General features: G+C 44.2%; 1 protein-coding gene across 1 annotated transcript; it reads right to left on the bottom strand.

Moving 5' to 3' along the window:
• Positions 1-665: 665 nt before the first annotated feature.
• On the bottom strand, positions 666-1,916 carry LOC130077675 (paraneoplastic antigen Ma1 homolog). The gene has a single exon (XM_056242983.1). It carries the CDS (start codon positions 1,914-1,916, stop codon positions 666-668), a length of 1,251 nt encoding a protein of 416 aa, XP_056098958.1.
• Positions 1,917-10,275: the final 8,359 nt, after the last annotated feature.

Here is a 10,275-nt window from a genome sequence, read left to right on the forward strand (position 1 = left end):
CATTTACCTCTCAGGGCCAGGGAGAAATAGGAAAAAACAAAGTATATCTCTCCTGTGAGGGGAGGGCAGAAATAAGGACACAAGATATAAAAAAGACAGACACTGCTTCTCTTTATCTCTCCTCACTGACTCACGAATGTGTATTGGTGACGAAGATCTCTCTTGCAAAAGAATAAATACTTTTTAAACTATTAAATTGGACTCAGAGTGTCTCTTACTCAGTGATGATGTTTTGTTGGGAAGCAAAAAAAGCCACAACAACGGCCATCCATTCACCTTCACAGGAATGTTAGAAACAGGACCCACTAGTCCTCTGGGGAGAGAATTTGCTTCATTGATGGTCATTTGAGTCTGATCAAAGGAACAATTAAGACTATTGGCAGAAACAGTGTTTCCAGTCGATCTACTTCTCTCAGATTTAGCTTGCCGGAGAGAGCGAACTAGTTTCTGTATCACTAGCGTTGTATTTTCTGGCGCTTTACACTTGGTCGCAATGTGCCCATCCTCTCCGCAGCGGTAGCAGAAGAAATCTTCTCGATTCTTTGAGGATCTTCCCTGATTTCGAAACTGGACTGGCTTGGGATTCGAAACGTCCTGTGATGACTGCGTAGTAGAGCTCACATTCATTACTGACAGTTGCTCTTGTAACTTCTTAACCTGGTTTTTTAACAGTTGCACCTCCGACTCTTCCTGAGTTTCCGCCCTTTTCTTAACTTGTTGGTCTCTAGACTCCATGATGCGACCGTGTTTTTCTCAGAATCGCCTTCCAATCTGGACCTTAACTCCTGTATTTCCTCTCGTAGTTGCTTCACCACAGAAGAGCTCAATCTGTCATCAGTTTTCAGATGAATGGGCTTTACTGAAGTTTTGATCTTATGACGGGTAGCTTCATTCTCCTCAGCTTCCTTAATTTCGTTCAGTAATGCAAAAAAATTAGGAGGTTGTTCTTTCCTTTCCCTGAGTCTCAACTGCAGCAGCATAAGGTCCGCTTCCACAGCTCCACGGATCAGTTGTTCAATCCTCACTCGGTCCATCAACTGTGGTGCCAATCCTCCTCTTTGGACCACTTTAGTTAAAGATTTCTCTAATCGCCTCAGAAAATCAGGCAACGCCTCTCCTGGTGATTGTCGAAGAAGACGGAAAGCAAAGTAGAGATCCTCTCCAGATTCAAATGTTCCGAAAGTATTCTCCAAAGCATCCAAATATTGCAAAGCACTAGCATCAGGACTTGAAAATCGGACAGCCTTAACAATATCCAACGCTGGGCCTTTTAAACATTCCATTATTCTCCTTCTTTTCTCCCTTTCAGAACATTCGCACTCTACGGTCATCAACCTAGCTTGTTCAATAAAGTTTTCCAAACTTTCCTCTCCTGTGGGAGTAGGAACAGTACCCGAAAAGGTACGTAATCGGCAATAAGCACTAGCATCAGTTGATGGTTTAGAAGTTTTCTCCAATAGCTCACCCACGGCACGTATGATAGATTCAGGAGAACTTGTGGTAGAGCCAGACTGAGTGAATAGAGCTTGCAAGTCAGACATAGATTTTCCCTCTTCACTTAAGAACGTGGACAGTTTCTGTGAGAATTCTGAAACGGGACCCTCAGCTGAAGCCACTACTACCTTCCAAGTTTCCTCTCCAGGAGCAGGCAATAATTCTGGTGGAATTCGAGTTGGATCAATTACTTCTCTGCATTCACAAAGCACCAAAATTGTACTAGAACTTGGTCCTGATCTTGAGTCTCTCACTCGAACCCTGCCAAAAGATTTTACAGTCTGCACTGTCTCTTCTATAAACATCACATCAGTCTGAGCAGGCACTCCTATTAACAGTAAACCATGATTCTCCTCAATGTTCTTTTCCTTACACCATTTGGACAATTCAGCAAGCAGAATTGGATCCTGTGCAAAAGCCATGCTTGGAGCTCTGGTTAGTGTTGGTCAATTCACTAAAATAAACTTAATACTTAATTCAGTTCTTGTTTTTTAGGGTCAGCTGATGACAGGAAGTAGATTATCCCGGACGAGCCCCCATAAATATGTAGCGCCCCCTACCCTCTTCTTTGATGGGCGGAGCACCGGGTTCTAATGATGTGTCTCTCGACTTAACTAATTTACTTCCTTCCCCTTTAATCACTTTACTTAAATGAAGATGCTAGATGATTGTCTTTCTGATAAGCTGTTATAAAAATCATAAAAAGGTAAGCTCTTATCAATTAACAAGTCATTTTATTTAACAAAGATAGATGAAATGATAAAATATTGTAAATCAAAGTAAAAGAATAAAAATGAAATGTTCAAATGTCTGTTGTGTATTTCTTTCACACAAATCACCTCTTGACCCTCTTAGATCATAAATTCCAATATAATACTCAAATATGAATATTCGATTTTGTATCAGCAAGAAACCAGTAATTTAATTCCCTTTTGATCTATAGTCGGCTACTATCATATCAGAAATCAAAATACAAAACACTCAGCATAAAACAAATTACCAAATTAGACAACAAATAAGTAATGTGGGCCCACACACACTCTTAGTTTCAATAACCCCAACCTGTTGCAGGCCTGTGTCTTGAGAACGGTGTGGCCGTGAAAACCAACAAATGGCCTCTTCGCTCACAAAGAACTAAATAAACAAACAAGTGTACCTGTGTCTTCCCGTTTCAACGCGCGCTGTCCACAGATCACGCTAGACACTCCGTACGCGTCTGCCGTCTCAACAGCTGTCCGCTGATTGATTATGCGTCCCGCGATGCCAGAGGAATTCTAAACCTCGAGGGGATTTAGAACGCTATCTGGTTCCTCCATACTGTAGTCATCTTCCTCGGAACGATCAACACACTCAGGTCCAGCCGCACGTGAAAGTCTTTTACTCGTCGTAAAAGAACAGGAGATTACAGAGCGCTCAGCAGCAGTAACCTATACGTCTGTTTATACACCTTGTCAGAGTATAACAAACAGTGATGCGCGGGTCAATGTATAAAAAACCCGCACCCGACCTACGTTTTCCCCGACGCAAAAAAAAGTATGAAAATATTGTACCCGACCCGCTTCCTGACCGCATTTTTTAAAAGTAGTAAATGCTCATCGTAGCGTCATTGGGCCATAGACGTGTAACAACACAGCATCGCAAGAAGACGTACACATAACAAAGCCAGCACTTTGGTCATCATCTTTCGTTATTTCGGAGCTTCCACTCCCCAGTCTTCACATTTTCTCTTGCCGCCTCCATCTCTCTGCAGACTAGTGATCATAGACATGGCCGGTTCGTGAACGAATCGTTCTTTTGAACCGGTTCTTTTTAGTGAACCGGTCGAACCAGTACACTAAATCGAACTGAATCGTTCGAAACAGTTCGCGTCTTGCGTCAGTGCTGATCCACAAGTTACTAAAGTTACTTACTTTCAGACATGCCTGACAGTCCCTCCGAATCGAAATAAACCAATATCCCGAAGTATATTTTACTCCAGGAACAGTTCACTGAACTGAGACATGTTGGTGCCACTGCTGAGAGAAGTGATGAGCACGAGCAGCTGATACTGCGCATCCGCGTACAGAACCGAGAACTGTTGACTGAGCTTGTGTGTCATCTTCGTGCCAGTTATTCAGCCAATAAAGTGTAGGCCGATATATTTCATCGAAAATTATGTCTAGTACTATATAAATACAAAGGTTTAATTTGCATCTACCCGCGACCCGAAAATCATTAAAAATATTTTTGGATGACTCGTAACTGCGGGTAACCGCGGGTGACCGCAGGCACCCGCTCATTTTGGATCAACCCGCGCATCACTGATAACAAAAGAAACGATTTAAAGAAACGTTCTTTAACACTTTATATATTCACTAGATATCGTCTTTAACCACTTAGTCAGCTGTTATTTTGATATTTCTTTCTCTCAATCACCAGAAAATAAAAGTGCGACATCACTTTCCGATCTGCCTCCTTCATCCCTCCCTCTTCCTCCCTATACCAATCAGAATTATCAATCCCTGCACATGGGCGAGAGCAAGTAAACCAATGACCAATCACAAATAAAAACATACATGCTGGTCAAACACAAAGTTTTTGATGAGTACCCCTCACATAAACATTTACCGTAATCTCTAGAACATTAGAACAAGTGAAATTCAATACAAATATATAACCACATAGCATGTATGCCAATTTAACCCATGAATGTCATAAACATATTTACACATTAGGAATTATGCACTTAGAAGATAATAAATAACCCTAGCTGGGCTACACACTGAACACACCACACAAACAAATTCATTTTTCTTAGCCTTTTTATTTAATTATTTGTAGGCTACTCTTTATTTACACTTCAATGTCCTCTGACGCCTGAATATTCCCAGATAGCAAACAGTCATTGAAACTATGTTAAATCAACATTGCGTTGTCAACATTAAGTCATTGAATCAACATCGAACTCTGATGTTGATTCTACATCATTTTGCACCCTGCTGAAACAACATTGAAATCCTCTCCATAGATCAACGGAATTTCAATGGTATTTCAATTATCAGGAATATTGAAACAATGTTGAAATTTCAACTGAACTAAGGATCCACGTGATTTCAATGGAATTTCAATCGTTTTTAAATGTTAATTTTAAATGTAATGCCATAAATTAAATAGCCTGCTTTATCTACAGCCAGGATGTTAAAAAGTAATGGAACATTTGAAATATTGTATAAAACACTGAACACACCACACAAACAAATTCATTTTTATTAGCCTTTTTATTTAATTATTTGTAGGCTACTCTTTATTTACACTTCAATGTCCTCTGACGCCTGAATATTTGGTCGTCCTGTCCCTCCTGCCCGGTCTGGCACATGTGAATTGGGTGACGGCGGCTGTCCCCATCTGCTGAGTAAGAGCACCTAAAACAGAAAATAAAATCACAATACAAAAAATTTGCATTTAAGTTAAACAGGAGATTATATTTATTTGTTTTGTTAAATTCGTGCCGCGAGATGAAGTATGTAATGTGGGGCTAAGCCCTCCCAAGTCCCCCCTTCACGCCAGGCCTGATTGTCAGGCGCTATTACAGTTCGCGCAAAAATCGTGATATCGCATAAGCACTAGTACATTCATATTTTGGATTTGTATTACGACGAGATGGTCTAATCGGCATTCCCAGTTACAACTCGAGACAGTTCTGCATTGAATAAAGTAAAGTAAGTCATGTCTTGTGTAATTCTGGCCCGCCGCGGTCACTTCTGTGGGTAGCGCTTGGTGGAGCCCTGCTTGCGTTGGTTCCGCCGGTGTTCTCCGGCGGTCAGAAGAAATAGCGGTGCTGTGTTAATAGATTTCACGACACAAGCAATGGGTAAGGCTACAGACATGTATTTTGAGCTAAATATCACAAAAATAGACTGGACTCGGAGGTTTTGCTAACTTTCACAGTGGTAAAACAAAAATCTATTTCAGTGACTGCAGCACTGCGTCGGTTACTAACGTTACACTAACCATCATGTTAACGATCAGCCTAACAGTATTTGATTTGGTACAATTCATTCATATCAAACATTAAGCAAGCTTACCTTTACGCTTGTGCCAGGTCCAGAAATGAGCTGTGTCCGGTGCAGTAACGTTACGTTGGTATAACACCAGTTGATCTCCCGGTCAACCAAAAATCTATTGATTTTCAATCATATTTCCCGGTCAACTATATATCGATGCATTTTCAATCATATGTCCCCCTCAACTATATGTCAATGACTTTTCAACAACAGCGTCGTTTCCCGGTCAACTATAAATCAATGACTTTTCAACACATTCTGCGATCGCCCGGTAAACCAAATATCAAGTCAAGTCAAGTCATCTTCATTTATATAGCGCTTTTAACAATGGATTGTTTCAAAGCAGCTTTACAGAGATAAACATATAATTTAAGGTAACAGATTGTTTTGGCGTTATAGCGGTTCTTGAATAATGTTACTTCCAGCCAAAGTTAACTTTGATTGATTCACCTCCGTCGAAATGATCAGACTTTTAAACGCGAACCTGTGATTAACGCTGACGGCGTTCACATGCTCATTCAGAATTGATTCTATAGTTATGTGCTTTTTAAAATATGTGCGCAGGTTTGTAATTCATACAACCCATGCCTAAACAAACTACTTTTCTTGCCTATAAATTTTGATACAGAATTTTGTTCAATGCTTCAAAATATCAATGCTTAATCAATTATAAAGATAACTATAGATCAATGTTGTTCCAATATCGTTGCCATCGACATTAATAACATCAGGTTTTCATCGACAGGGTAATGGTGATTCAACATTAATTTTGCATTGAAATTTCAATATCAACCATAATGATGATTCAGATGGAAAAACAATGTTTATTCAATGTTGGCTTACTGTCTGGGATTGCATGGATTTGTGTGCGAGTGCGTGCGACTGTGTGTGTGTGTGTGTGTGCTCGCACGCGCGCAATGACGCAGATTCAAATTATCCGCCAATACTTTTCCGTTGCTTAGTCCCGCCCAGTGGTGGACGAAGTACACATACCATGTACTTGAGTAAAAGTAAAGATACTCAAGGTAAAATATTACTCAAGTAAAAGTAGAAGTGCTGCCTTTAAACATTCACTTGAGTAAAAGTACAAAAGTATTTGCCTTCAAATGTACTTAAGTATCCAAGTACTTTGATTTTTTTTTTATGGCTATAATGTCCTATTATAATTTGTCACAAGACTCTTGCTTAACTCAGTCTAAGTGAAGACTAATGTCACTCTTGGCACACCAATCTATTAATGAAATGACATGAATTAGTATGATATATATATATACTGTATGTATGTATATATATTTGAATTGAATTAATTTTTTGTGTGTTTAATTTTGGAGGGAAGGGGACTGTTCCCATAAGGTATAAAACATTTACAGTATTTACTGTATATATTTTTCTCCAGCGCCTATGGTCATAATTATTAACATCTTAATGTTAAGATACATTCACATAAACCTGCACAACGCCATTAAATATATATATATATATATATATATGAAGAGCTCTTTTCCAAAACGCTATATATCCATTTTGATTGTTTTGAGATAAAGGACAATTATTTACCCAGACCTACATATTTTGTAAGTATTTAATTTATATAATTAAAAATCATTTTTGGGTCAGTCTGAACACCATCAACAATAATTGAGAAATTAAAGAAGAATGTTAATGATCATAAATCCAAAGTTTATTTTATTTCTTTTCAAAACGCTATATATCCACTCTCCACTACATATCCACCATGTGTTCTTTGCTCAAAAATGTTATAAAACCATTAATTTTTTTCAGTCTGTTTTTAAAATAAGTTAACATACAATATCATGAGCTCTATATTAGACTATAGAGCGCTCACTATTCACAGTAAAGACACAGTAAAACATAACACACATACAAAACAAATGGCCAATTAGTGCAATATTAAGTGCGAAACCAATTAAAATGTTGTTGCTTGAAGTGCATAACCTTTATAACAATAAAACAAAGATAAAATTTAATACTGCATTACATACTGCATTACTGTCACGATTTCAATGTGTTTTAGTTCTGTCTTGAGATCTTGTTTCCCCCGTCTTTTGTGACTTTTGGTTCAGTCCTGTTAGTTTTCCCGCCATGTCTGATTAGAAATTCCCTGCACCTGTTTTCTGTTAATCATCCCATTAGTCCCTGTTCATTTAAGCCCTGTGTTTTCCCTCAGTGTTTGTTGGTCGTCGTCCGCGTATGGTTGTATGTTTTGAAGTCCTGGAGTTCCTTTCCCTTTGTTCTTGTCTGTTTATGGAAGTTAAGTTTGTTAATAAATATCTATATCGCCATTCCGTGTCCTCGTCTTCAGCAGCCTGCTACAACCTGACAGAACGACCAACCCTTTACAAAAAGAAAGAAGGAAACCGAAGATGACCGAGCGGGAGAGAGGACATCCATTTGCGGGAACCCGGATGGCCATATTTCGTGGGACCCGTGGAGGCCGCAGTGGAGGAGGTGGTCGAGTGGAAGCCCGACACCACTCTGTATTCTGGCCTCTTCTCAATACTGGGTTGGTGATGTCCGGTCCAGGGCTTCATCCGCCGCCGTTCCCGTCTAGCCCAGAGTCCTCGCCGCTGGTCCGACCCAGCCCAGAGCTTCCCTGCACGCCTGCCGAGCCTGAGCTTCCCTGCACGCCTGCCGAGCCTGAGCTTCCCTGCACGCTTGTTCAGCCCGAGACTCTCGTGTGGCCCCGAGCCCGCAAGCTGGTGTCAAACAGTAGGGACTTGGGGGCAAAACTGGCAGATCCGGCGCTTCAATCCGTGCGATCAGCATTATTAAAATCAGTTTTCCCTCTCCGGTCTTCAGTCCCAGGTCTTACTTCCACCTCCAGCCCAGAGTTTCCTTCACCGCTGGTTCCGTCCAGCCCAGAGACCCCTTCACCGCTGGTTCCGTCCAGCCCAGCCAAGCCCTCGCCGCTGGTTCCGTCCAGCCCAGCCAAGCCCTCACCGCTGGTTCCGTCCAGCCCAGTCAAGCCCTCACCGCTGGTTCCGTCCAGCCCAGCCAAGCCCGCACCGCTGGTTCCGTCCAGCCCAGCCAAGCCTGCACCGCTGGTTCCGTCCAGCCCAGCCAAGCCTGCACCGCTGGTTCCGTCCAGCCAATCCGAGCCCGTCGCCTGCCCGCCAGAGCCTGAGCCCGTCGCCTGCCCGCCAGAGCCTGAGCCCGTCGCCTGCCCGCCAGAGCCTGAGCCCGTCGCCTGCCCGCCAGAGCCTGAGCCCGTCGCCTGCCCGCCAGAGCCTGAGCCCGTCGCCTGCCCGCCAGAGCCTGAGCCCGTCGCCTGCCCGCCAGAGCCAGAGCCCGCTGATCCTGCGCCAGAGCCCGCTGATCCTGCGCCAGAGCCCGCTGATCCTGCGCCAGAGCCCGCTGATCCTGCGCCAGAGCCCGCTGATCCTGCGCCAGAGCCCGCTGATCCTGCGCCAGTCCTGCCCAGCCCAGAGTTTCCTTTGCCGCTGGTCCTGCTTAGTTCAAAGTCCTCGTCACTGCTGGTCCTGCCCAGCCCAAGACTCTCGTTGCTGCCGAATCCCCCCTGTCCTGTCAAGTTTCCCATTAAAATTTTGGGGGGGCGCCCACCCGAAGGGCCTTCACCACGGTGGCCGCCTGAAGGGTCTTCACCACCGTGGCCGCCTGAAGGGTCTTCACCACCGTGGCCGTCCGAAGGGTCGTCACCGCCCTGGACGTCCGAGGGTCCGACAGCTCCGCCCTGGACGCCCGAGGGTCCGACAGCTCCGCCCTGGACGCCCGAGGGTCCGACAGGTCCGCCCTGGACGCCCGAGGGTCCGACAGCTCCGCCCTGGACGCCCGAGGGTCCGACAGCTCCGCCCTGGACGCCCGAGGGTCCGACAGCTCCGCCCTGGACGCCCAAGGGTTCGTCTGCTCAGCCCTGGCCACGCCCACGTCCAGCTCCGCCCTGGCCACGCCCACGTCCAGCTCCGCCGTGGCCACGCCCACGTCCAGCTCCACCGTGGCCACGCCCACGTCCAGCTCCGCCATGGCCACGTCCACAGCCGGTTCCACCCCGGTTCCCCAAGCTACCAGCTCCGCCCTGGAGGCTTCCTGTCCCTGCATCACCATGCCCTCGTCAGCCTCCAGGGCGCCCACCCTCCCACCCCTTTGGATGTTGTACGGCGCGAGGTCGCGCCTTCGGTGAGGGGGGGATACTGTCACGATTTCAATGTGTTTTAGTTCTGTCTTGAGATCTTGTTTCCCCCGTCTTTTGTGACTTTTGGTTCAGTCCTGTTAGTTTTCCCGCCATGTCTGATTAGAAATTCCCTGCACCTGTTTTCTGTTAATCATCCCATTAGTCCCTGTTCATTTAAGCCCTGTGTTTTCCCTCAGTGTTTGTTGGTCGTCGTCCGCGTATGGTTGTATGTTTTGAAGTCCTGGAGTTCCTTTCCCTTTGTTCTTGTCTGTTTATGGAAGTTAAGTTTGTTAATAAATATCTATATCGCCATTCCGTGTCCTCGTCTTCAGCAGCCTGCTACAACCTGACAATTACATTCATTCACTACACTGTAGGAATTTATTCTGGGTCTTCGTCACTCTGGTGAGCGTTTTCATTCACATCAGATAGTGCATCACTATAAAATGCGCTCACTGCCTCAGACACACCTATTGCTTTCAGGAGTGCAACCACATCTTGCTTCTTTGCTTTCTTCACTGTGGTTTGGCTTTCAAGAATGGCAGGTTTCAGGTCAGCCCACCGTTTGCCCCGTTTCAGCACACTGTG

The sequence above is a fragment of the Rhinichthys klamathensis genome, unplaced genomic scaffold (genome assembly GCF_029890125.1).
Source record: "Rhinichthys klamathensis goyatoka isolate OS25496 unplaced genomic scaffold, OSU_Roscu_1.1 h1tg000768l_1, whole genome shotgun sequence".
Classification (NCBI taxonomy): domain Eukaryota; kingdom Metazoa; phylum Chordata; class Actinopteri; order Cypriniformes; family Leuciscidae; genus Rhinichthys; species Rhinichthys klamathensis.

Excerpts from the sequence above, each read along its gene's own strand:
- LOC130077675 (XM_056242983.1), bottom strand. The coding sequence starts at position 1,916 with ATGGCTTTTGCACAGGATCCAATTCTGCTTGCTGAATTGTCCAAATGG.